The 26173-nt window shown below is 48.9% G+C and overlaps 1 protein-coding gene across 3 annotated transcripts in view; it reads right to left on the reverse strand.

The window, feature by feature from the left end:
- The window catches only part of DUS1L (dihydrouridine synthase 1 like), a 249797-nt gene that overhangs the window by 56001 nt on the left and 167623 nt on the right, over positions 1–26173 (reverse strand). For all 3 annotated transcript variants that reach the window (XM_069655325.1, XM_069655324.1, XM_069655326.1), the window contains 2 exons: positions 7128–7224; positions 891–979 (listed from right to left, as the gene is read on the reverse strand). In XM_069655325.1, the coding sequence (XP_069511426.1) occupies positions 891–979; positions 7128–7224 (186 nt within the window). The remainder of the gene's footprint in view (positions 1–890; positions 980–7127; positions 7225–26173) is intronic.

A 26173-nucleotide genomic window follows, 5' to 3' on the forward strand; every position in this document is an offset into this window, starting at 1 on the left:
AGTACCAGCAGGAGCTACTGTGCCTCCCCCAAAGACGATAGTGGCACCTTCCCCTTCACAAAAGGCGGGAACTCCAGGCACTCAACACCTCCCTCCAGCAAAGCAGCAGTGGCTTTTCTAGGTCTCTTCTCAAAACCATTGTAATCTGCTCATCTTCAACTGCTGCAAGGACTGGGAGCTCTTATCAGCCCATTTCAAAGTTCTAAGGCCTCTGTTCTTTTTAAAAATTCCTTCAAAAGCACATGGTCCTTTACGAAGTTCCACATCATTCCAACAGTGAAGACGCCCCATTCTAACGTTTCCAAAAATACCATGAGCACCAAACCAACCTGTTTAAAGTACTGTATAATTGGTGGCAACCATACAGAAGCAAAGGGGTCCCCACAAGAGTGCTCATCAAACAGACACCCACCAATAATCCAAGTCAGTCCTGAAACCTCCAAATGAAGTGCCAACAGTACAGAATGCTTTGTAAACTATTAAAAATAAAAGGATTAACAAAAGACAAAGGTCTATGAACTGACACACAACAGAACGCCCCAGTCCTTCCTCACCCTCTGCCAGAGACGAGATCAGCGTCTATAGAGGATGACATCACACACAAGGTCAGCATGCCTTTCTAAGGTATGTAGCTTATCCCAAACAATAAGCCACAGAGGAATAACTGTACCTAGTGGGTGGAGGTGCTGAATATTTCCCAAAGAGAGTTCTATTACATGAAAGATGTGGTGTATATTCAGTTGAGGGGTGGGAATTTAACACTTAAATAGAGTAATTTACATGCCGAGTTAGAGGGAAAGTTGAAGTTCTAGACTCATCCCATAGTGCAATTATGCACATATTGTACCCAAAAGAGACAGACCTTTAGTTGGGGACGAAGATAAACTCACCCAGGCCGGACATAGGGCTGGCAGATCCAATGGTCGAATGGTAAGCTTCCATCTGGCTGCTCATCTTTTTTCCGATTGGTCATTTCCTCCTGCAGAAACAAACAATATCCTAAGTGATACAATGCTAGGGCTATGGCTAGAATCTTAGGGCACTCTGGGGTCCAAGGTCATTAGGGATTAAGTGATTGGGGAAAGCATCTGATCACATCATACGTTATACACCACGCTCATCAATCACCCTGCCCACCGCAGATCCGTAGACCGGTCACCAAGCAACCTTCTACCCCCAACCCTGCCCTCGCTTCTCTGATCCTCTCAAGAAATAGATTACCCACATTACACATGCAGCCCCCTGTGTGTGTCCCACACCTTGATCACCAATCATTCTGCCCACTGCAGATCAACAGACCAGGCCCCACGCAACCGAAACCTCCGACTCTGCCACCGCCATGCCCCCTCTGATCAGTATGAGGAATAGGTTCTTCAGACTCTGCACTCAGTTCACCCCACACTTCCACCACTTCATCCCCCAGCCTCCACATCCTACGCCAACACACATGCCTGTGAGACCTTCCTATAAGTACATCAACTGCACGCTTATAAGATCAGTCCCGGCCCATGCAGCTGAAATCCTTGACCTTAAATCCTCCAACAACCTCGACCTACTTGCCATCACTGAAACATGGCTCTACCCTGCTGCTGGCCCAGCCCTTTCCATTGCCATCCCTACGGGCTATGCCATACTAAGATGTGACAGATCCTTTAAAACAGGAGACGGTGTCGCCCTCATCTTTAAAAATACCCTCACCATCACTTAAGATCCCAGAGCCTGAATTCAATCGGGTAGAGACCTGCGAGAGCGGCTATGGGGGGGTGGCCAACCACATATAGCCCTGACCACGCTCCAAAGATCGATCTGGGAGGGGGGGAATAGGGGTGCCCCGCCTTCAAACCTACTACTGGGCCTCGCAACTAGTAGTGGTCAACGATTTGCTCCATGGTGACCAGGGACTACCCCACATAAGAGCAGAAATTGCTGCCATTCACGACCAAGACCCATTTCATTTACTATACCAAGCCCCCTCCGCCAAAACCCCTCCGACACACAACAGAGTCACACATTGTTACCGTCTGGAGACAGGCGCATGTATTTGTGGGATGGAAAAACAATAACGGCCGCACAACCCCTATGGCACAACAGCAACTTAACCGAGATCGGGAAACTTGTGCCATGGCCTAGATGGATAAGGGCCGGGATTCAGAGTGTAGGGGATATCCTAGTAGATGGGAAGCGAACCTCATTCGAAGCACTACAACTTAAATTCCAGGTTCCAAATACTGAGCGATACCACTTCACACAGCTTGCCCATGCCCTAATAACCCACATATCTGCAGAAGCCACGATACCAGACTACACAACTATTGAGCGCAACATGCTGCCAGCACATATCCCCACTAAGTGCACCTCCATCCTTTATAGCGCCCTATCATCCTTCGCCAACCCCGAACTCACAAGCCTGAAAAACAAATGGGAAATAGACGTGGGGGAAATCGATCCAGAAGACTTGATTCAGGCAGTAATGCACCCACGCGAGGTGGCTATTTCCTCTAGGCTCCGGTTGGTACAGTTAAAAGTCCTAAATAGAGTGTACTACCCTAGGACAGCCCTATACGGATGGAAACGGACTACAAACCCGAACTGCCTCCGATGTGGAGAGGAAGAGGGAACGTTTATACACATCCTATAGACATGCCCCCAGATCCAAACCTACTGGAATGCATGCTGCAACAAACTTACTAGAATCCTCGCCCGCACCATACAGCGGAATCCAAAGACCCTACTACTGGGCATACCTGAGGAGAATGACAGCAACAAATGGGAAAAGCTGCTACTGTCCACGACAATAGGACTGATGAAGCGCAACATAGCACAGAATTGGGGAGCCCCAGAGCCCCCAACACTGGAAAAATGGGTAATAGACATTGACACGTGCACCATGATGGAACACAGGGTCTACAACGCAAGAGGATGCCTGGCCAAGGCCTCCAAAATATGGGGGAGGTGGGAGGAAAGGGGGCGGAGGGGGGGGGACCTAGTAACCCCGGACACAGATGGTGTGAATCTGAACACCGTAGGTATAAGTTGTGGGGAATGACGTCGGCGATTGGCAAGATACATGTATGGTTATTGGCCCATGTGTGGACAGGCTTGTCCTTAAATGTTTTTGGCGATGTGTATGTTGTATAAAATAATAAAAAATGTTTTATCAACAAAAAAAAATACCCTCACCATAAGAGCCTTGCAAACCAGTACCATACACAACTGCAAATCTCTACTCGCCAAGCTCTCCTTGTCCCAGAACGACTCCATCACCATCCTCCTGATCTACCACCCCCCAGGACCTAGCCCTGCCATCAAGGAGAATTTACTGCAAAGCATCTTCGCATCCATCAAGCCCAACTCAAAAGTTGTAATCCTTGGGGACCTCAACATGGGCCTTAATGACCCAGCCGACGCAACAACCTCCAGCGTAGCCACGGCACTTAACCATGCTGGCTTGACGCAGCGCTCCCTCGAGCCCACCCACGATCAAGGCCGCACCCTAGACTGGACCAGCGACCTCAACTGCAACATTTCCACCCCTGTCACCTCCAATTGCCCATGGTCCTACCACAATACCATTGCTTTCAAAATGCCACACTCAGATCGACCTAGACCAGTTCGCCTTGCCAAACCTGAAGGTATGGTCCGGTGCATAAAAAGCCTAAACCCCACCAACCTCGCCATGTTACTTGCTACCCTTATGCTCCCTCCTTCCTTAGTGACAGACCCAGCAACACTATTTAACCGTTTTACAATACTCCGGGAGCTAGAGGCCCCCTGTCCTCCCCAGCCAGACCGGACAGTAGACAGCGCTTGGTGCGACAAAACCCAAAACGCCCTCACTGGAAAAGTCAACTCCCTCAAAGAAAAAACCTTTTCCAAACAACTTTCCAGTCTAACCAAACCACCTTTGCCCACAGCACCCAGACCCTTACCGAGCCACACCTGCACCCTTTTTCAAATTCCACCCAGACTCAGTCATGGACGTCTCCAAGATCAAAAATCTCGAACCATTGCGCTGCAAATGTGGCACTTGCCCAGCTCCAGTCATCAAAGACTGTGCCGAATCATTTACTCCCCTTTTCACAGCTATCATCAATGCCTCCTTCTCCACCAATTCGGTGCCAATATCTCTGAAGGAAGCATGGGTCCTACCACTGCTCAAAAAAAACCCTCCCTCGACCCTTCCATCCCCACAAACTTTCACCCTATTACTACGGTACCCTACCTCCTGAAGATACTGGATCGTGTTGCATACATCCAAGTTCAACAATACCTCGAGGAGAACAATATCCTGGGCATTCGCCAATCAGGCTTCCGCCCCAAACGCGGAACCGAAACTGCCCTACTTGATTTGAAAATACAAATCAACACCATTAAGAACACGGGCAAACCCGTCCCCCTCCTGATGATGCTGGACCTATCCGCAGCATTCGATCTGGTTGACCACCATATCCTCTGCCCTCAACTCACCGAGACAGCTAATTTCCCTTCATCAGCCACCAATTGGATTAGCTCTGTCCTAGCCGACAGATCCTCACGAGTCTTCATCGACGACTTCTCCGCAGAACCTATCACTGTCACATGCAGTGTTCCACAAGGCTCCTGATTTTGCCCTACCCTGTACAAGATTTATATGAAACCCCTCTTCGACCACCTTGACAGACTCTGCATATCTTACACAAACTAAACTGACGACACAGAGCTCCTTATCCCCCTTACCGGCTCCTACCCCCAAGAATCAGCTACCATAAACTCTGTATATGAAGTCATACAAAATTGGATGGCTTCCCGCCTATTCTGCCTCAACGACGACAGAAATCCTCATTGTTGGCTCCCACTCCACACTGCGCAACATCGACCCAGCATACAAAGAATTTATCTTCGACGGTAACCAAATCCCCACCTCTGCCACTGTCAAAACCTTTGGCGTTTACCTAGACACCAACCTCAACCTCTTGTGCCATGTGAACTCAATCGCCTCATCTGCAGTTTACACTGCCAAATTGCTTCATGCCAGCATGCCATTCCTCTCCACTCCCAACTGCCTTTCCATTGCAAGAGCTATCACAGGAGCAAATGCCCTGTAGACTGGCACTTCTGAAAGCAACCTTTACAAACTCCAGACGATTCAGAACAATGCTCTCCGAGTGGCCACTGGTCTCTCCAAATCTGATCACATATCGAAAGCCAGGCGAGAGGCACACTGGCTGCCCATTCCGTAAGGATTACGTTCAAAACACTGTCCATGGTCCATCGTTGTCTCTTTAATACTGCCCCGTCCAGCCTCTCACGCTGCGTGGAAAAATACTTACCAGCCCGACATCTCAGATCCTCAAACTCACATCTCCTGAAGGGTTTATAGTGATAATTTCGACAACAAAAATGTCGAAAGTCAAAATTTCGAAAAGAAAAAGTCGAAAAAAAAAATGTCGACTTTTTTTTCAATGCATTTTTTTTTTTAAATGGGGGTTCCCCCCCAACCCCCCTTTAATTTTTTTTTTAATTTTTCCCTTTTTTTTACACTCCCGAACCCCTAAAATAAATATATAATTAAAAAAACGAAAGTCGACATTTTTTTTTCCGACATTTTTGTCTGTCGACATTTTTTTTCGAAATTATGACTGCCCACCTCCTGAAGATCCCCAACTTCAATCACCTCTCGGTGGGAGGTAAGAGTTTCCCGGTCGTGGCCGCTAAACTCTGGAACAATCTCCCTCCTACTCAGAGAAGAACAGGCCCACTGGACCTTCCGTAGAAACCTAAAGACCTGGCTGTTCAACTAACTGTTCTCAGTCTAAGACTCTTCCCCCCCCCCCACCTCTTCTCAATTTCCCTCAATGAAACTAGCGCCTAGATACCCGTGGGTTTTGTGCACTGAAATAAATGCAAATACATAAATAAAAATAAGCATCATTATTAAGGCTCCCAGTATATGGTATTAACTTTTGACACATCGACATCTGTATTTATCCATATTTATTTGTATTTCCACATTTATGTTTGCTCTGTATAACTATAATTTGCATCTGTTATTTTTCTACATATTTATTAGCGATGGATGTGATAATAGCGACTCTAGCGGAGATGGATTCTTGTACATCAAACGAGGCTACAATTTCACTATTAAAGGCATTGGTTGATCCATTTATTGCTGTTGGTTTGAGCCACATCTCTGCAGACACTGAACTCCTTCAAAAGAAAATATATTCCTTAAGTTTGTTCTCTCCACCCTGCTAGTTTGCACTAGCCATTGATAGGCCTGCAAGGCATGATTGACAGCTTGACGATGCAGTAAAAACAGAAACCAGGAAGCCTTTATCAGGTACATACCCGATAAAGTATGGGCTCCATTGGTTGAAGGCTGGTATTATAATCATTCCCCTCTTGCCTTCCTGAATGCTATAAATCCTGTATGACAGGTCACTGGTCCCAGAATGGCACTGGAGCTCAGTAATGCATATAAGGGCTAAATGAAAACTAAACAGGTGAGTAAAATACAGGCAATCAGAAAGGCAGGAGCAGGGGTGGTACAAGGCGCACCGTCAGGGTGCTGGACAATAGAAGAAGACAGGCCAGCAGGCAGAAGGCGAGGCTAAGGGATGCAGAAGGGGAGTGGTAAGGGGGATATTTAATAGGGGAGGGGTTGGGAAGATAGGAAAATAGTGGCATGGGGGATAAAGGAGTAGGTGAAGGGCAAAAGGAAAGCTGGTAGAGAGGGAGTGGACTGCTTTGGGGAGCTGGCTGGCAAGCTGCAACGTGGGTAAGGTGGAGAGGAGCTATAGGGATGCTGGAGGGGTAATAGAGGAGAGAATAGGAGCTGGAGGGGGCTAGAGGTGAAGGGAACTAAACAGGAAAAGTACTAGAGGGGGAGATGAACTGAAATGGTGAAAGCCAGTTTCATGGTGGAAATGCAGTATGTTTAAGGCTATTATGAGGATGCTATAATGGGAGTTGGGAACAGCAAGGAGGTAAAAGTGGGTGGTGCATGGAAGGTTTTGAGGTGGTAGGGGAGCTGCAGAGATACAAATAAGGAGTTGCAAGGTGGTGAATGAAGAGCCACAGGGAATACATCACCATCTCGAATATTACTGGTCCAATGATAAATGGCCCTAGATTTATTTGGTATGTACCTGACATCTCTGTTTTAGCTTCCGGTCCACGTCAACAATTCCATCCAAGGTTTTTACTTTCGCCAACTCATCTCGAAGCTCCTGATATATCTGCAGCCTGAAACAACATGAGACGCCATCACCCAAACCATAAATGGGAATCTGTCAACTACTCCAAACACCAGCAGCTCACACATCACAAGGCATAGAATCAAAGAATGAAGCACTGTATGAGACAATCCCCATCTTAACACCCCTGTCAAAAAAAGGATCTTTGCCGTTAGGCATAGATACTGATAGACTGGGTGTGCACTAATCCTCACAGCCTTTAGTGCTGCAAATGGATGTGAGTACACAGCGTGTTACATGGTATGGATGGGAACGGGTGCATAGAAGGAGTCCTTTGGCTTTCATGGGAGTGAAAGAGGGTCATTCTTGGCTGAAGTTGCACCAGAAGACAGATGTACTTAGGGATGCGTCTCAGATGACTCCTGTTAAAATGGATTTCCAAAATCATCCCAGGGGGGAGGATTATGGGAGGCCACCCTATTATTGTAATGTAATTGTAATGGGTTATCTATAACGCGCTTAATACCCAGAGGTGTCTAAGCGCAGACCCGGTGATCGAACCTGTGGTGCTCCACGTCATCTTGCTTTCAAGACGAGCGCGTTGCCCCTGAGCTATCCTCCTGAGATTATAGTTAACAGGATCGACAAAGAGTTTAGCCAGAGTCAATCAGGCTAAGGTAGCAGAGTGGCACGGCTTAGCCTAAGAAGGGGTGTGAGTGGCATAGGGCTACAATGAGTCCACAAACAGCAATACCAATAATTCTACTTAGACTGGTCAAGCATACAAATAAACTTGAGATTATTGGGCCTTTAAATGACAGACTATGCAGGTAAAACCTCTAGTCAAATATTGTCACACCAACACTTTAAAACAGATACATATATTCACACGTAGGAGAAATAGAATAGCATTTGATTCAATGATCAGTGGAACACAGGTAAAGTACTCAGATGCATTAGAAATATAAAGAACACTTCAAGATAATCACAGAACAGTTTTCCTAGATCTTACAAATTCCACCCCAAGATGGTTTGGGGCCTTGTTCCCCAATGTCAACAGTTCCAAAGGAACATGTTACTTACCTGTAACTATTGTTCTCCAGCATGAGTCTGGCATGGATTCACATGCTCATGAATATTCCGTCGTCAGGCCGGGCATCCGCTGTAAAAGAAAAAATAGTTTCACTTTTACTTACAAACTGTATTTCTCCTCTAAACCAATCACTGAGCTCGGGGTTATACTGCCCCCAGCCAATGACTGCCCTCTCCCTCAGCCCCTCCTCTGGCAGCCATCTTCAGATTTGGTAAGCATGTTAAGTGGCAGTATGACCAAGAAGAGCCGCAGAGAAGATGGCGGGAGGGTTTGCATTTGAATCCATGCCAGACCCATGCTGGAGAACAATAGTTACAGGTAAGTAACTTGTTCCTTCTCCAGCATGGGGTCTTCCATGGATTCACATGCTCATGAAGAATACATAGCAGTACAACATTGGACAACCATGGGAGGCGGCAACAGAAGCAATTACTCTTACCTCTGGAACAGGCTCACCTTCAAGCGAACAGGTTGCATAGCACAGCTTGGCCGACCCGGGACTCACTAATCTCTGGAACCCTGTCAGCGAAGTAGAATCTTGTGAAGGTGTGCGTGGACCTCCAACTTAGTAGCCCAGCAGATGTCCAACAGGAGCACACAAGACAGAACACCGTTGTTGCAGCGATCGCTGTGGTGGAATGGGCTCTCGGACAGCCGGGCAGCGGTCGGTTTGCCAAACGATGATAGTGTGTGATGCAGCCGGAGAGCCACCTGGAGATGGAAGCCTTGGAGGACAAGGCTTTCCCATTGTTCACAGGACCCAAGTTCACGAACAGTTGAGACGTCTTCCGGAAACTCTTTGTGCGTGCCACGTAGAACTTCAGAGCATGAGCCACATCCAGCAAGTGCAAAGTCCTTTCAGCCGGTGACGAAGGTTTTGGAAAAAACACAGGCAACACCAAAGGCTTGTTGAGGTGGAATTCCGAAGGAACCTTTGGCATGAAGGAGGGGTGTGTCCGCAGCTCCACCCTTGTGTCGTGAAAAGTCAGATAAGGCTGTTTGCAAGATAGGACCTGGATCTCACCCACCCTCCTGGCAGAGGTGATGGCCACGAGGAAAGCCGTTTTCCATAAGAGGAACTTGAGAGGCACCTGATGCATAGGCTCGAAGGGGGAGCCCATGGCGCCTCGTCAACACCATGTGGAGTTTCCACGCCGGGGCAGGAGCCTTCACCGGCGGGAAAGAGAGAAACAGTCCTTTGAGGAACTCCTTGACGAGACGGTGGGACCAAAGAGAAGATTGTCTTGAAGATCTGGTGTAGCGGGAGATACTGTTGATCTTCTGCGACCGGCACCACGCAGCCAAACGTTTCCACTTGTGCCCTTAGCACTTAAGAGTCAATGATGCTCTAGCCTTGGCAAGGACCTCCCTGCAGTCCGCTGACAACTCGTATCCTCCGAACTCTAGGGCTGCCGGAGTCAAGCCCTCAGGTTCAGTAATCCTGGGTCGTGATGCAGGATTGCATCTGCTTCTCTGGTGAGCAGATTCGCGACCACTGGCAGCTTGACCGGAGGCAACGCTGACAGGCTGAGAAGGTCGAGGTACTAAATCTGCCTCGACCATGCCGGGGTGACTAGTATCATCTTGCATCGGCACTGTTTGAGTTGATTGATGACTCACAGCAGGAGTGGCAGCACAGGGAACACGTATAGGAACAGGCCTTCTTGTTTTTTACTCCCACCAGATAAAAGGGGATGAGGAACATCTCCTGGTTGATGGGCCAGCACCATAAGTCCTGTGGCCCTCTGGAGAGCGCTGGAGATCGGGTGGCCCCCTGCTTGCTGATATAGACCATTATGGTGGTGTTGTCCGTGAAGATCCTCACCACTTTGCCCTTCAGGGACAGAAGGAATGACTTGAGGGTCCAGAGCACCGCCTGCAGCTCCAGGATATTGATGTGGAGTTCCTTCTCTTTTGGCAGCCACATGCCTCTGGTGTGCAGACGTCCGGTGTGGGCACCCCTGCCCTCCAGTGGGGGCCTCTGGTCTGTGGTGAACGTCTCTTGGTATGGGGGTTCTGAGACCCTGTGCCTTGGGCGACGTTTGAGTGGACGCCCCACCACCTTATCGCTTGACGGAACTCCTCGTCGAGAGGGATCTCGTCTGCAAAGCTTCCGGAAACTTGCATCCAGCAGGCGTCCAGGAACTCCCGAAGAGGTTGCATTCGTAGCCTGAAGAGGTAGATACATGAAGACATGCCAAGTAGCGACTTATTGGTCCGCCCCGTGGCGGTCATCAGCGACAGGCAGGAGACTGTGTTGAGCTTGGCTCCCAGGAACAGTGCGTTCTGCGATGGAATAAAACAGCACTTTGGATAATCCACAGAGAATCCCAGATCCGTCAACAGCTGGACGGTCCCTTCTGTGTGCCAGACTGTCCCTTCCCTTGACTTGGACAGTCGTTGAGGTACGTGTACACTCTGTAGACATAGACGGGCCATCAATGGTGCCAGGCACTTCGTAAACACCCTGAGCGCCGACTTCAGGCCGAAGGGGAGGGCCACGAATTGGTAGTGTCTTCCTTGCACTAGGAAGCGCAGGACCTTCCGGTATGGGGATGTGGAAGTATGCATCCTCTAGATCCAGCAACGTCAAGGAGTCTCATTCCTCCAGTTGGCCGAGCACATGCTGCAACGTGACCATCCTGAATTTTTTGGACTTCAGGTATTTGTTGAGACGCTGCAGGTCTAGAATCGGTCTCCAGCCACTGGTATTTTTCTTTACTAAGAAGTATCTGGCGTAGACTACAGAGCTCTTGAGTCGTCTTGGAACCAGCTCTATCACCCCTTTTCGTAGCATGACCCGTGCCTCCTGCATGAGCTGAGGGATGTGCTGTTCCTGCCAGGCCACCAGAGGGATCCACAGACATTTTTGCTGAAACTCCTGGGTATGCCCGTGGGCGAGAGCATCCAGCACCCACCTGTCAGTGGAGATCTTCTTAAACTTGTTTACGAAACTGGCTAGCCGGGCCGCCCTCGGGGTGCATGGGTGGGGGCCCAACGTCTTGGCCGGCTCAGTCCTGCTTCGGTGCCTGCGTCCTCCCGGGTTATGAGCGGCGACAGCGCTGGCCACCTCCACCGAAAGCCTTGGTACGGTCTCTGTAGGCATCCTAGGTCGTGGACCAGGAGGGTTGATACGTCGAGGAACCTCCACGAAACCCTTCGCCCATCTGCTGGACTTTCCGCCGGCGGCGCGAAAGGAAGGGCAGTGTTGCTGAAGAGTGCCCAGGGCACGAGCCGTCTCCGTGTCAGTCTTGATGGCCTGCAAAGACTTGTTGACAGTCTTCCCGAAAAGGTTGTCCCAGTTGAAGGGCATATCCAGTACTCTCGTCTGGACTTCCTGGCGGAAGTTGGTGGCCTTCAGCCAGCCTCGACGCCGGAGACAGACGCCGTTCCCCATTTTCCTGAAACCTGTGTCCACAATGTCCAGGGCCACCGTAATGGCATGGTCTGATGCCACCTCCCCTTTCTGGAAGAGTTAGATCACCTCTGCCCGTTTGTCGTCGGGTAGGAAGTCCAGAACCAGCACGTTGGCCCCCTTGACTGTCGATGGCACGGAGTAGATGATCCTTCTCCCCATGGCGTCCAACTTCTTTCCTTCACTATCCGGTAGGACGGAGGACAATGACGAGGGGTTAGATGATCTCTTCCTCGCCGCCGCCGCCGATACCACCGAGTCCGGCGACAGTTGCGACCGTAGGCATCTGGGTGTGGACTCCGGCACCTGTTTTTTTTTTTTTTTTTCTCTCCATCCTATACCACTTGCCTCTGGTAGAGGAAACCTTCATTTTTCGTGTCTTCAGGTGTCAGCTGGAAGAGTTTGAACACTCTGGCGATCATGGCATTAAACAACTCCACCTCGTCGGGAGGGGAAGCCCTCAGCTGCGGCGAGCCATCCACTGTGACGATATCATTGTCCGCCGTTGTCGCTGTGTCCGTTGCCATGTACTGGTTCCTCGGGGGAAGGAGTTGGGTGCAAAGGTTGATCGGGATGTGCTGTGTGACGCTGCTGCCTTTTCGCCAGAGGTTGATCCAGGGCTGCTGGGGTCAGGGGCATACTAGGCCCCACGCTGCCAACGTTTCCGTTGTCATCTCCATTCACGCCTCCGCCGGCGTCGTCCCGCAAGTATGACTCGACCTAAGGACATCTAGGATTCAGGCTTAACTCCAGCATCCTCTTTCCAGTGTGGCCTGGTGGAGGCCTCCCGCCTTGGGCGCACAGACTCTCTGGGCGCAGCCAGGGCTACCATGACCGGGTCAGCCTCTTTGGCCTTCGAGAGGGCAGCCAATACCAACTCAATCATCAAGGACGATATCTCTTGCACCGCCTGGGCCTTTTTTGTCAAGTTTATTGCCTTTTCTTGCACCTTAGGCTTCTCTAGCTTCTCCCGCAGCATAGCCAGAATGGCCAATTTCCTCTTTTAGGAAGTACTGGATCGATGGCTGGAGACGGAGGCAGATGGTGAGGATGAACACGCCCTGGCCATTGCGTGACCTGCTTGCACGGTGACCCCAACTGAGACAGACTTGCAGTGCTTGGCCTCGTCTTGGGCCCCCACGGCTGGAGCGCCCTCAAAGGACTTAGAAGCCTGCGCCTCGCCGCGCCTCGCCTCGGACCCGCCAGTCCTGGATGAGGCATGTCCCTGCTTGGGGTACAGGGCAGAGGCCTTGGCACTGAGCCACGCCACCAGTCTACTGTGACGATCTTTCATGGTTCTTTTGCTGAACCCGAGGCAGATCTCGCAATCTCTTTCTTGGTCGTCCGGGTGGAGACAGTAGAGGCACTGAAGGGGTTTGTCCTCTACAAACACGTTCTGCAGTCCACAGCTGGAACAGAGCTTGAAAGGGAGCTTCCCTCTTTCTTCTCTTCCGACATGGTCCGGAGTGCAGAGTAGGCCTGATGGCCATCTGGAACCTTCGACGAACACTTGACGATCCTTGCCCTTGAGAGGCACGAAATTCACTGACAAATGGATCCCCACTTGTCGGCCGATGCAGAAAAAGAGTAAAAGGGCTCTGTTTGACAATAAGAGGACTTTTTCTCAAACAAGCGCGAAAAACGTATAATAGCTTATGGAGCAAAACTCGAGGAGTCACAACACTTGAACGTGCAGTAAAAATCACAAGATGGCTTCCAGAGGAGGGGCTTAGGGAGAGGGCAGTCATTGGCTGGGGGAGGTATGACCCAGAGCTCAGTGATTGGTTAAGAGGAGACATACAGTTTGTAAGTGAAAGTGAAACTGTTTTTTCTTTTACTGAGGATTCCCGGCCTGACGACAGGGAATATTCATGAGCATGTGAATCCATGCCAGACCCATGCTGGAGAACAATCGTTACATGTAAGTAATTTGTTCCTCACTCTCTCATTCTTTCCTCATACTTCATAGGTATTGTGACGAATTACAGTATTGGTCACTTCTCACGAGGGGGGAGCCTCATCTTGTGAAGCTAGGAAGGTGAGCCTGCTACACAATACCCTCCCTAGGGTTAGAGGAAGCGTGACCTCACTGGGAAAGACTCCCCCATGAGGACAAGGACTCTTGTGCCGATGAGGAAATCCTTGCCCAAATATATCACCAACTCACGTTAGTGAAACCTAATGGAAACATACAAGATGAATCACTATATATTTTCCACTGTGATACTTCCCCTGAGAAGTACCACCAGTCTGGTACTATGGCGAAGAAAACTAATAGACCAATAATTGGTACTGTGACGAAGAAACACAATAGTACAATAATGAATATTAGTCAGACACGAAAGATGGACTATAAAGTTATGCAGGGGAAGCCCCGGCGCAGCATCATAAGTACTGGAGGTGGAGATGCCAATTAGAGAGAAACCCGGGAAGTTCAAAGCTGCCATGGCAGCAAAGCCAGAGGAGAAGCGGATAAGGTGCGGTTTCTTGCGCAGGGAGGAAAACCGGATGCAACAGTGCCCAAGTCACACCAGGATGCTCTGGACAGCCGACCAAACAACTACAGGTCTCTGGAAAGAGATATCCAGACCTGATGAGAGAGGAGACGATACAGGGATACATTTTCCCCGACTGTGAAGTAGCGCATGAAGCAACAACACAGAGGATGTCAGAGAGCGAAGAAGGGACAATAGAGGTTGCCATCCTGACATACAGAGAAGACTCCAAGAGGCGAACTACCGACCCAGTGATGCAGTCCCAACACCACGGACGTAACGTGAAGAGCGGGAGACCCGGAAAGGGTAAAGTGTGTAAGGAAGACTAAGCTCATACTCGTCCCAGTGAGAAGGAGAGTAACCAGAACAGCGAGCGATGTTACTGGGTCACCCATATTCACCCCAGTAAGACCCAAAGTAACCAGAAGAGTGAGAAACAACGTCAATCATACTCATCCCAGTTCGACGCAGAAGAGCGAGAGACATTACTGGGTAAAACAAATTCATCCCAGTAAGACCCAAAGTAATGCAACGGGTGAGAAACATCAGTAGGTCAATCCTATTCACCCCAGTAAGAGGCAAAGTGACCAGAACAGTGAGAGCCATCACTGAGTCAATCATACTTGTCCAATGAGACGCAACAAAACCAGAAGAGTGAGCAATTACTCTGTTCATCCTACTCTTCACAGTTAGAGACAGAGTAATAAAAAGATAGAAAATGATCACTGGGTTCATCATAATTGTCCCAGTGAAAAACCAAGTGATAAGAGGGTTGATGATTCTGAGAAGAATATGATTGTTCATAATATTCAACATACAAGTTGGATGTCAGATAAAGAGAGACTTTCAAGTGTATGTGAGAGGGCCCGAGGGAAAGAACTTCAAGGAAAAGGAACGTTTTAAAGAGGACTTTGAAGGGTCAAGAGAAGAGAGGCCAAGAGAATTGGAAACCCTCAAGTAAACTGAACAAACTGATGCAAAGGATAGCCAAAAACTGTCTTAAGATTTATATTGAAGGAAGCTTGCTGAGACAGCAGCACCAGGAGAAGGGAGTAATTCTCCTGAAATGAGGTTCTTTTGGTATTAGTTGTAGGGTCAGAGTAGCTAAGATTTGGACAGAGGACAGATTAGTACTTTTGGACTTCACAACTGACGGACGAGCACCCCAGTTGTGTTAGGCAGGGAAACCCACAGCTTAGGGAAAGTGAGGCATTTTTTATATTATTTAAATATAATCCAGTACATAATGGATGAGCCCAGACTCTCTCCTTCTGACCCTCCAAAATATGTTTGTTAAGAGTATGGCGAGGCTAGTGACTATGATTATTAAGAGTCAAAACGTAAGTTCAGGAAAGTAAACTCACTTCATCCCAGTCCTTAGGAGAGTCCTAGGAGATGGGTCTTTGACCATGCCTCCACCGACTAAAGTCATGAAACCGAGATTTATTGACAGGGCGTTACGCCCTTGTAACCCTGAGAGAATTAGGTGGGACAGAAACAGGTATGTAAACATACTCCCCAGACCGATTTCTGATGTTTCCTTTGGGGACACAATCTTATGTGCATGGTCACATCAAGGAAGGACCGGGTTTGCGGGTGCAGAGGTCACTTTCAGACGCAGGATTTAGTTTCATTCGGTCGCTGTGCGTGCTTAGAAACCTGTTCCAGGCAGCTTCTAGTAGAACGCACAAATGAGTAAAGATGAAGACTTCTGCTGGGCAGACCACTTCAGGACACCTCCAGGGATCAAACGAGTGTTGCAACGGGAGTCACTAAAGTCAAGCAGCAAAACAGGCCATCTTTAACGGACGAACACAGGAGCAGACCCAGCACAACGTCTGTTCATGGAAGAAGGCAAATGCAGGAGCAGGCATCTTGTTAAACAGGTTGAAGATATTCCAAGTTCCAAGGATGCACTCAGAATGGCAAAGACTGCAGTGAGGTAGCCCAGAAGAGAGCTGGTCAGTCCACTGGTTGGTCCAGGGACACTTCCAAAGACTCAGAAGGCATGAATCCTCGAGCAGGGGTCAAGACTGGTTGTTCCGACCGGTCCAGGGGCAGAAGCACCGACGAGGGCCTTCTTGAAATCAGGACAGAGGATTCACCGGGATAGCACTAGAGTAGATGATGGTCAGCTTCAGGAGTTGTCCTCCAGCCATCAGTGGGATGCAATTCTTCATAGAGGTCTTGTCTCCAACGATGAGCTGTTGAATCGCTGTAGGAGCATTCCTTTTATCCAAGATTTGGGCTGGGAGCCAAGCGCACCAATGGTAAGGATCTGCACAAAACAAGCAGTGGCTATCCAATCATGGGTAGCCACTAGCCCCAACACCTGCCTATCAACAGACATTAAAGCACAAGGGATGTGGATTGGGCCTGTGCTGACACACGCTGACACACACACACACACACACACGCTGACACACACACACACCACTCCCCCCCCCCCCCCATAGCCAGCGAAAGCCACAGCTTCCCTGGGATAGGGCATTCCATGCAAGGCATTTCCTGACCTGAGAAAGCAGGAAGAAGGCATAACGACGATATGGCCAGCTTAGGGTGCTAGCCACCTTTAGTAGCTATACGCAGTAAATTAAAATATGTAGGAGTAGAATGGTTGAAAGACGGTAAAACTATCACTGCTGCTACTAGCTTGTCTTAAGCACATTGCAAAAGTAACCAAACTGCCATTATATAAAAAGTTATATGGATACAAAGTGCTTCCTCTAAGATGATATGTGCAATTGTAATAATACGAAAAATTCATAAAGAGTCTCTCAGTACGGTTGGTTTAGGGGCTGATCAGTTTCCCCATACAAATGAGCAAAAGGGAAAGGGAAGTAAAGCAGAAGGCTTTACTTACCTCCAAAAAATCAGTACCGGGTTCAAAACAAGCAAATAGAAATGGTGCTCTTTCCTAACAAGGAGAGTTTAAAAGGAGAAGTAGAAATGAAGGCCAAATCAGTGTCCATTAACAGAAGGAGTCCCCTCGAGATGGGCAGCACTCAGTGTAGAGATTCGGGGGAGCTCCAGGATGCAGTCAAGGATGGCGTACAGCCTTTTCTGCCAGTCCAAGAGGGAATCACCACAGCAGCATCCCCTTGGTCAAGAGAAGAGGCAGAGCGTCGCCTTACGAGCTAAGGGTGCAGCAGTGAAGGCTTCTGGCAAATTCACCAGCATCCTTCTTGGTCCTTTCAGTTTCTTTGGATTAAGGATCCAGTGGTCAGCTGAGGAATGCCCCAGATCCACTGCGAATACACAACAGTAGAGCTGTGTTTTATTGCTGGGCCTTCTCCTCACCAGACAAACCCATTAAAGGTTTTGGCAACCATCTAATCGTGAAAGGCTAATCAAATGCAATTTGTGACATCATTGCAGAGGGCTCAGGGGGCGGTTAAGACATCTGGCAGTCCCTTAAACACACCTCAAACTGCTTACAATTAATTTGGCTACCCTTTCTGAGCTCTGCACAGAACCCACAAAAGTTGATGCCCATATTTGCCATTCCAGCCTCAGATTGTGAGGAAGACTACCAACAAAGCCAATGGTTCAGTAGTTCAGAAAGACGGGTATTAAAACAACGAGGTAGACATTTTTGCGGTTACACTGCCACTGGCTTGCACACATTTCTGTGTGAGAAACACCACTCTGAGTATCTGAGTAAAAATAATGGAAAATAGGATTGACTGCACTGGTAGCCATAGGAAATAACAGTACTACCCAACAAGCTGAATGGGCATAGGGCCCTCTTTACTGACTGCCAAAGCAACCGACCAGTGCGGTGAAAAGAAATGAGTTGCGGTTTTTGGATATCTTGTAAAAAGACCCCACTTACCCAAAAAGTCAGAAACACAAAGAAAGCGAACAACTGTACTGGCAATCTATAGAACTAGGGTAAAAATCAGAAAAAAAGGTTTCTTGTTTTGCTGTTTTTAAACTCACTGTGTACCCACCTCATCCCCCTCCAGTCTTTTTGCGAACGTCTCTTACACCTTTATTTTCTTTTTCTGCAGGTGAGGTTCTTTTTAAAATTCTCTCAGCACTCAAATTTATTTTAAAATGTGCTGTTCTAGTAGACCAAATGGCTGCCAGGAAAGAGTTACCTTTTTACCAACTACCATTCCCAAGTCCCCTCATTAAGGCAGGGTGTTCAGCTCAGGCTGCTGGTGGTAGTGTTTTTTCTTTTTTTTTTCCTTTTCTTATTATTGTTCAGTGTTATACAGCAGCAAAAAACAGCTTCTTAACACATAAGAGCAGAGAAAACCAACAGTTTATTTTAAAAACAATCAATTTAAAAGGTGGTCCAATTAAATGGTATCACGAGTAAACAAGTTCATAACTAACTGTAGTAAGGAAGTACTCCAGCATGCATGCAACCTTTTCCCAAAAAATAGTGTAGAAGACCACGCAGGGTTCATGATTCCCATCCCCACGTATAAATCCCAAAGGGATGACTCCAGATCTGCTGCTATCCGGGCTGAAAATCTTAGCATGTCCAGAGTCACACAATGGACCAGCACATGTTTGGCAGTATCAAAAGAAACAGAGCCACAGAGGCGGCACGTGCGCATAGGTCTAGAAATGTTCGACCAGGCCCCCATCATCTCCAAGGTTTTAACAGAATTGAATTTAACTTTAAGGTACTCCCAGACCAAAGTGTTACCCACAAATTGCGCAACATAGTTCAGAGAGGTAAGGGGATGGCACCCGCTTGATGATATATTCGGTGAAGAGGCTGTGGTTCCCCCTAGTGACAAGTGTTAGGGAGCATTTTCATTTCTGTGCTAACTCCCTGCAACCTTAGAGACGCCCAGCTCTTTTGCTGGACTTATGGCTTGTGATTTTTCCTCCCGAGTGAGTGGGACCTTTTTCTCCCTCATGTGTTTTTCCTGACTGGGATTTTTGTGATTGACTGTTTTATGGAGTCTGACAAACTCCATAGGCATCTGCTTTTTGCATAGTGACACAAAGCACCTTAGTGCAGTGCCACTGAAAGGTCCCTTGGACTTTTCTGAATGTTAAGATACATTTTCTTGGGTGAACTACCATTCCCAAGAATAGCAAGACGATCCCTATATTAATTACTTTTCTCTTTCTGGGACCAGCACACACCACCCTATGTGGAGTGCTAGGAGGTTACTTAGTAATTCCTATCCCACTTCTCATGAAAAATGTTTGTTACACTAACTTATTTTAAATGCCTGGCGCCAGTGGTTTAATTTTACTACCAGTGTGCATCTTTACCGCAGGCTGAACCCTTAGCTGCAATAGAGCACCCATGGGTGTCCATTTTCTCAATATGCCCCTTGTCTTCTTTTTTTGCCATTTTCTGTTTGTTAGTTTCTTCTGGGCTTTTACTCTGTTAGATGAAACTGGTTTGAACCCTTTGTGTGTTTCGTCTTTGGCGGGCTTCAGCCCTGAAGCTTGCCCAGGCTCCAGTGTGTCTGGAAAGGTATGAAGTGAGGGAGGGCCCAGAAACTTCCCTGTCCTTTGTCTCTAGGTGTGCCTGAATGAAACCAGTCCCGATTGGCCGACTGGCTGTCCCGAAAGGACAGACACCCTGCTGTGTGATTGACAGCATACGCTGTGAATGAATGGGAAATCGCATCTAAAAAGCGAGGTATTCGGGACAAGAGGCAGAGTCGACCACTGGAGAGGAACATCCAAAGATGATGTGATGAGACGCCAGCAGCACCCTCCTGGACCGCAAAGTGCCCAGTGAAGTCCTGAAGCTGTGCAGATCCCCATTTTCATATCGACTGGGAAGACCTGTACAGGATGACTTCCTCCCTTAGGCTGGTGGGACCAACTAGCCTCAAGACAAGCTTCCATTTGGTGCAATCTTCGACTTGCTGTGCCTCACCAGAGCTGCAGAAGCACAATGCCAGGGGTCCTGTGAACATTGACAAGTGAATCGTCTTACAAAATCCAAATCCGGGCAAATCTTTGTGGGCATCCCAAGGACCCTACAGAGACAGGACATCTTGAGAGTCCCCTCACCAGAGTCCAGGACCTATGGAGCAAGCTACTTCCAACCAGAGATATTCATTCTTAATTAACACTGAGGAAAAGCGCCAAAACACTCAAGTGCTGCTGAAACAAAGGAAATCTGTGGCGTAATCGTATTTCTGATACTTGTATCTGCTTAGATTCACATGCTGTGCATAGGCCGACATCTAGTGGAAGCTGCAGAGTATTACAGTTTGTTTTTCGAAACTCGAAAATGGCCGTCGACACAGGGCATGCCAGTAATACTATCCCTAGTGTGATGTCCACTGTACCCAAGATCCCTCACGCGTATAGGATCCTCAGATTGTATTTTTTCTGACATGAGGTAGCATGAGGAGTAGCCAGAGTACAGATAATCCAAGCAGATAGATAGAAAGGTAAGACTACAAGCAACCATGCGCCTTCTCTCAGAGGGGAGGAAGGGTGGGTCACATGTGAATCTAAGCAGATACAAGCATCAGAAATACGATTACGGTGAGTAATGTATCCCTTCTGAGGCTTGCGGAATCTGCTTAGATCACATGCTGTGCATAGATTAGCGAGCAGTACCTGAAGAAGGAGGTGGGATGTGAGAAGGGTCATGAGCAAATAAGTGTCTTAGAACCGCTTGTCCCACTTGTGTATCTGCCTTGGAATGGGTGTCAATGCAGTAATGCTGAGTAAAAGTGTGAATAGAGCTCCAAGTAGCTGCTTTGCAAATGGTGTCAAGGGGTACATTTGCAATGAAAGCCAGAGTGGCCCCAATGCCTCTAGTAGAGTAGGCTCTTGGCGTGAAAGGCAGTGTTCTTTCAGAGAGTGAGTAACACAGCTGGATACAGTTAATAATCCACTTCGAGATGACACGATCCCCCTCTCTGCCTGTAGCAACGGAGACAAACAGTTGATCTGTTTTCCTTAGCGGTCTGGTTTTATTTACATAGTAAAGGACCGCCCTACGCACATCTAGGGTGTGTAGTTTCACTTCAGCCGAGCTTTGAGGGTCCTGGAAGAAAGCCGGAAGCTCGATGGACTGGTTTACGTGGAATTTAGATATAAACTTAGGTGAGAACCTAGGGTGTGTGCGTAAAACCAGTTTGTCTTTATGGACAGTAAAGAAGGGATCCTGCATTGACAGAGTCTGAATTTCACTGACCCTTCTTATAGAAGTAATAGCTACTAAGAAGGCCGTTTTATAAGTCAGGTGTTTGAGACTGCTTTTATGCATGGGCTCGAAAGGGGGGCCCATGAGCTTAGATAGCACCACATTAAGGTCCCACCCTGGAGGTGGGTTTGAAATAGGAGGGTGAAGTCTCTTTACTCCTTCCATGAAGGCTTTAACTACTGGTACTTTCCACCACGAGACCTTGTTATGGGAAGTGGTGTATGCCAACAGGGCTGCCAGGTGTACTTTCAGTGAGTTAAAAAACAATCCTGCATCTAGCAGGTGGAGCATGTATGTAACAATAGTGGAAGGAGTGCAATCAACTGGGTTGATTTGTCTACTCTGACAAGTGGAAGAGATTCGTTATCTGGTGCCAAAGTAACAGTGCCTTGTGTTTGGTTTCCTAGACTCCTTTAGGATGTCCATACACCTCTGTGGTAATTTGAGGTGTCCGAACTCTATGACCTCAGGCGCCATGCTGCCAGGTTCATTGAGCTGGGTTGCTGATGCACTGTTTGACTTTGGTGCTGGGACAGTAGATTGTACCAGGCTGGAAGTTTGCTGGGCTCGCACACCGCCATCCTGCGTAGGTGTGGGAAACACGGTTGTCTTGCCCACATGGGAGCAACTAGGACGAGCGTCATCAACTCTGTTCATCTTGTTGACCACCTTCCTGATGAGGAGTTGGTTGAAAAGCGTACGCAAACATCCCTGACCAGTTCATCCACAGGGCGTTCCCCTGGGAGTCTGGTTGGGGGAACCTGGATGCAAATCCTGGGCATTGTCTGTTTTCGCTTGTGGCGAATAAGTCTATAGTGGGGAAACCCCACGGAGAGAAGATATTTTCTACGACCTCTCTGTGTAGAACCCATTCGTGTTCCTCTGGGAGGGAGTCTCTGCTCAGAGCATCCGCTAGGGAATTGAGCTCCCCTGGAACATGTTGTGATGACAGGAAGATGTTCCGTCTAAGTGCCCATATCCAGATTTATGGGCAAGCTTGGACAGATTTGGCGAATGAGTCCCTCCTTGCTTGTTCAGGTAGAACATGGCTGTTGTGCTGTCCGTCCGGATTTGCACTGACAGGTTTAGCAGGTGGGGCTTGAACGCTTGAAGCGCTCTGAATACTGCCAGAAGCTCTAGCAGGTTGATGTGGTTCTTGGCGACTGAGGGAGACCAGAGACCCTGAGCTGTGTGGTGGAGATGGTGGGCTCCCCACCCCGTCAGACATGCATCGGTAGTGACCACTGCCTGTACTTCGGGATCGTAAAAGGGTTTTCCCTGTGCAAGATTCTCTCTTGTCCACCAGTGAAGGCTTTGTACTAGTGTTGGCGAAACGACCACTAGATCATCCCACTGACCACTTGCCTGAGACCACTGTTTCACCAACCATTCCTGCATGGGACGCATGCGCAGGCGCGCGTGGGGGACCAGGTAAATACATGACGCCATCATGCCCAGCAAAAGCATTGCTTTGCGTACCGTTATTTGGTGACCGGACTGATATTGCGGAATTTGCAGTAGTATATTCCGAATTCTTTCCTCTGAAGGAAAGGTCAACCCCTCTTGAGTATCTAGGATTGCTCCTAGGAGGTGCTTGGCACCAGGCTTGAGTTTTTCTCGTTGATTGAGAAGCTTAATTCGTGGAGGAGGTCGATAGTCCTTTGAATGTTTGTCCTGCAAATTACTGGGGTTTCCCCCGTTATGAGCAAGTCGTCCAGATACAGGTACACCGGGATTGCCTCCCTGCGTAGGTGTGCAGCCGCCACCGCTAGTACCTTGGTGAATACCCTTGGTGCCGAAGCTATCCCGAAGGGCAGTACCTTGAATTGGTAGTGCCGACTGTCCACCTTGAAGCGCAAGTACCTTCTGTGCGCTGGGAACATGGAAATATGAAAATAGGCATCTTTCATATCCAAGGTTGCCATGTAATCCCCTTTTTTAGGAGGGCGATTACCTCTTGTAGCGTAGTCATACGAAAAATTTGGGGCTTGACATACTTGTTGGCAGGCCGCAAGTCCAATACTGGGCGCATTGTCAAATCTTTTTTTGGCACAAGGAAGTAAGTTGAGTAAATACCCTTGTTTACCTGTTGTCCCGGGACGAGTTCTATCGCGTCCTTTGCTAGCAGAATGGCAATCTCCTCGAGGAGAATCTTTTGATGTTCTAAAGAGAGGACTCTTTGTCGTGGAGGATGGTTCCGGGGAAACTGCAGTAGTTCTATACAGTACCCTGTGGATACTGTTGACAGCACCCATCTGTCTGATGTGATCCCTTCCCAAGCCTGGGTGAAGTTGGAAATGCGTCCCCCTACTGGGGTTGCGTGAGAAGGGACCCTGAACTGAGCGTCACTGCTCTGCTGGAGGCGTGCCGCCTCCTTTACTGGGGCTGCCTCTGCCTTTACCACGTCCTCTCCTATTACCCCTGCCATAACCCTGGGTAGACTGTTGGCTGTTGTTCCACTGTGTACCCTGCCCCTGGGAATAGTTGGATCCTCTCTGGGAATTTTGGCCGCGTGGACGACGAAAATTACTATTCCCTCTCTGGTTAGGAAGTTTATTGGTTAACTGGCCAAGGGACTTGAGTGTCTCGTATTCGTCCTTGGCATTCTTCAGCGCGTCCTCGTCCGCCTTACCAAACAGATCGGCTTCCACCGGTTTGTCCAACAATGATGCCTGGGTTTCTGCCTTAAAACCAGACTGCTGTAACCACGCATGTCTCTTCATAACAGTACATTCTGCTATCAATCTGCCTGCGTTGTCCGCGGCGTCAAAAGTTGCTTTTAAAATGCAACCAGACACAGCTCTACCCTCTGCGGAAATTCGTGCTAACTGGCCCTTTAAGGGTTCTGGTGCAGAGGCTATGAGTGCCGTGACTTCTTCCCACTGATGGCAGTTGTAGCTGGCCAACAGGGTGGTGGAGTTTGCAATACTTGCCTGATAGGCGGACGTTGAGGCTACTTTCCTGCCGAAACCATATCGTTTTTTGCTCTCCTTGTCTGGAGGAGCTTCGGACGATGACAAGGGTGTTCAAGCTCTCTTACGAGTGTTAGTGACAACTAGGGAGTCTGGCTTCAGATGTCCTCTTATATAGAGCGGGTCAGACTGGGCTGCCCTGAAAAGTTTTTCAACTCTGGGATTGACTGCTCTGGTGAGGTTTGGGTTCACCAGGGACGGGTCTATTCTTCGCTGAATAGACTTAAGGATAGGGATGGTCTGGGCAACAGGCCTCCTTTCTCCCACTAACTCCTCAGCGAAGTCCCTCTCTTCCTGGACACCGTGGGTGTCAATATGGAAATGTTCTGCTGCACGTGCGAGAACCTCGTTCAGGAGGGGTTGGTTATCGACAGGGGTGTCGGTAACCGGGGCTTCCTTCTCTACCGGGGAATCTACTCTGTAGGTTTCAGGGTCTTCCTCTTCTTGGTCCTCATCATCCCCATAGTAGCCCGTCCCGGTTTGCTCTTCTACCATGCCAAAATCTTGGTCCTCACCAAAGGAAGTCTCTCCTTGATACAGTGAGTATGGCCGTGAGTATGGTTGTACCTCGAAGGATCATTAGAGCCTGAGGGTGTAGCCCCTTGTGGATCATATGAAAGGAAATGGTCTAGATGTTTATCGTAAAAGTCTGCCAAAGAAGACATCCTTGACATGACCCTATCTATGTCATCACTGGACCATTTTTTGGAACTGGGAATGACTCTCTCAGAAAGTTTTGGAGATTTATCTTAAGTAGATTTGCTGGTTTTTGAAATAATCAGCAGACCTGGTCTTGTCTGCCTGTTTAGGAGGAGTGGAGTGTTTCACAGGTGTGGAAGAGTGCAGAGGCTGCTTCTTCTGCTGTTTTCCCCACTCCCCGTGAATGGAAAAGTGTTTTCCCTGTCCCTTTGTGGCTCCGGAGGTTTTCGACGCCTGGCGTCGAGGATCGGGGGTAGAGTCCCTGTCCTTCGAACGTGGGGCCGCGCTGATCTTGTCTGCGGGCTCCGACTCCTGGAGCGCGGCCTGGGGGTGGAAGTCATCTTCGTCTTCCGACGATCGAACTTCTGTTAGCCTAGGGAGCAAGGCACTCTTGGCAAGAGTGGATGATTGCCTGGAGTCATGCGGCGATCTCGAACGCCCAGAGGACACCGATTCGGACCGTTCTGTTTGTGCCTCTTTCCGAGAACTCGACGTCGTCGAGTCTCGGTTGGACTTCGTGTGTTTAGTGTGAGTGGTGTGTGAAGCACCGGTGTCGCCGGTGGTCTTCCCCATAGCCGCCCTGTCGGACGACCTTCCGAGGTCGGGGACCTGCGCTCGGCTGTCTTTCGATGCCGTAATGCCCTCGCCGTCCGAAAGCACGGCGTCGCTGCCATCGCTGAAGGCGCCCTCCGCTACCATGGCCGCCTGCCTGGCGTGGTGGGCGCAACGCTTCGTCGAACGGTCCTTAAGTGTCTTAGGTTTAAACCTACTACACGCTCTGCAGTTCGCTTCGGGGTCGTCCCTCGGCAAGCAGAGATTGCACGTGGCGTGCCTGTCGACCCAAGGGTATTTGTGATTGCACTTGGGGCAGAATTAAAAAGGGGTACCCTCCATACGCACCTTGAGGCAGCGGGCTGTTGCAGGGCCGAGGCAAGAGGCCTTCCGAGGCCCAAATCCGTCGTGCAGCAGCCGACGGTCGATTTCTTCTCCAGCCGGCGTCGAGTGTCGAAATTCGACGTTGGGATGGGGAAGGATGTAAATTAATCAATATTTTTGCAAAAGTATGGCTAAGGCCAGGGGACTCCGCAAAATGCTTCCGACCAGTATGGCGGAAAAAAACAATCTGAGGATCCTAGACGCGTGAGGGATCTTGGGTACAGTGAGCGTCACACTA

The sequence above is a fragment of the Ambystoma mexicanum genome, chromosome 3q (genome assembly GCF_040938575.1).
Source record: "Ambystoma mexicanum isolate Mex_15411 chromosome 3q, UKY_AmexF1_1, whole genome shotgun sequence".
NCBI lineage: Eukaryota > Metazoa > Chordata > Amphibia > Caudata > Ambystomatidae > Ambystoma > Ambystoma mexicanum.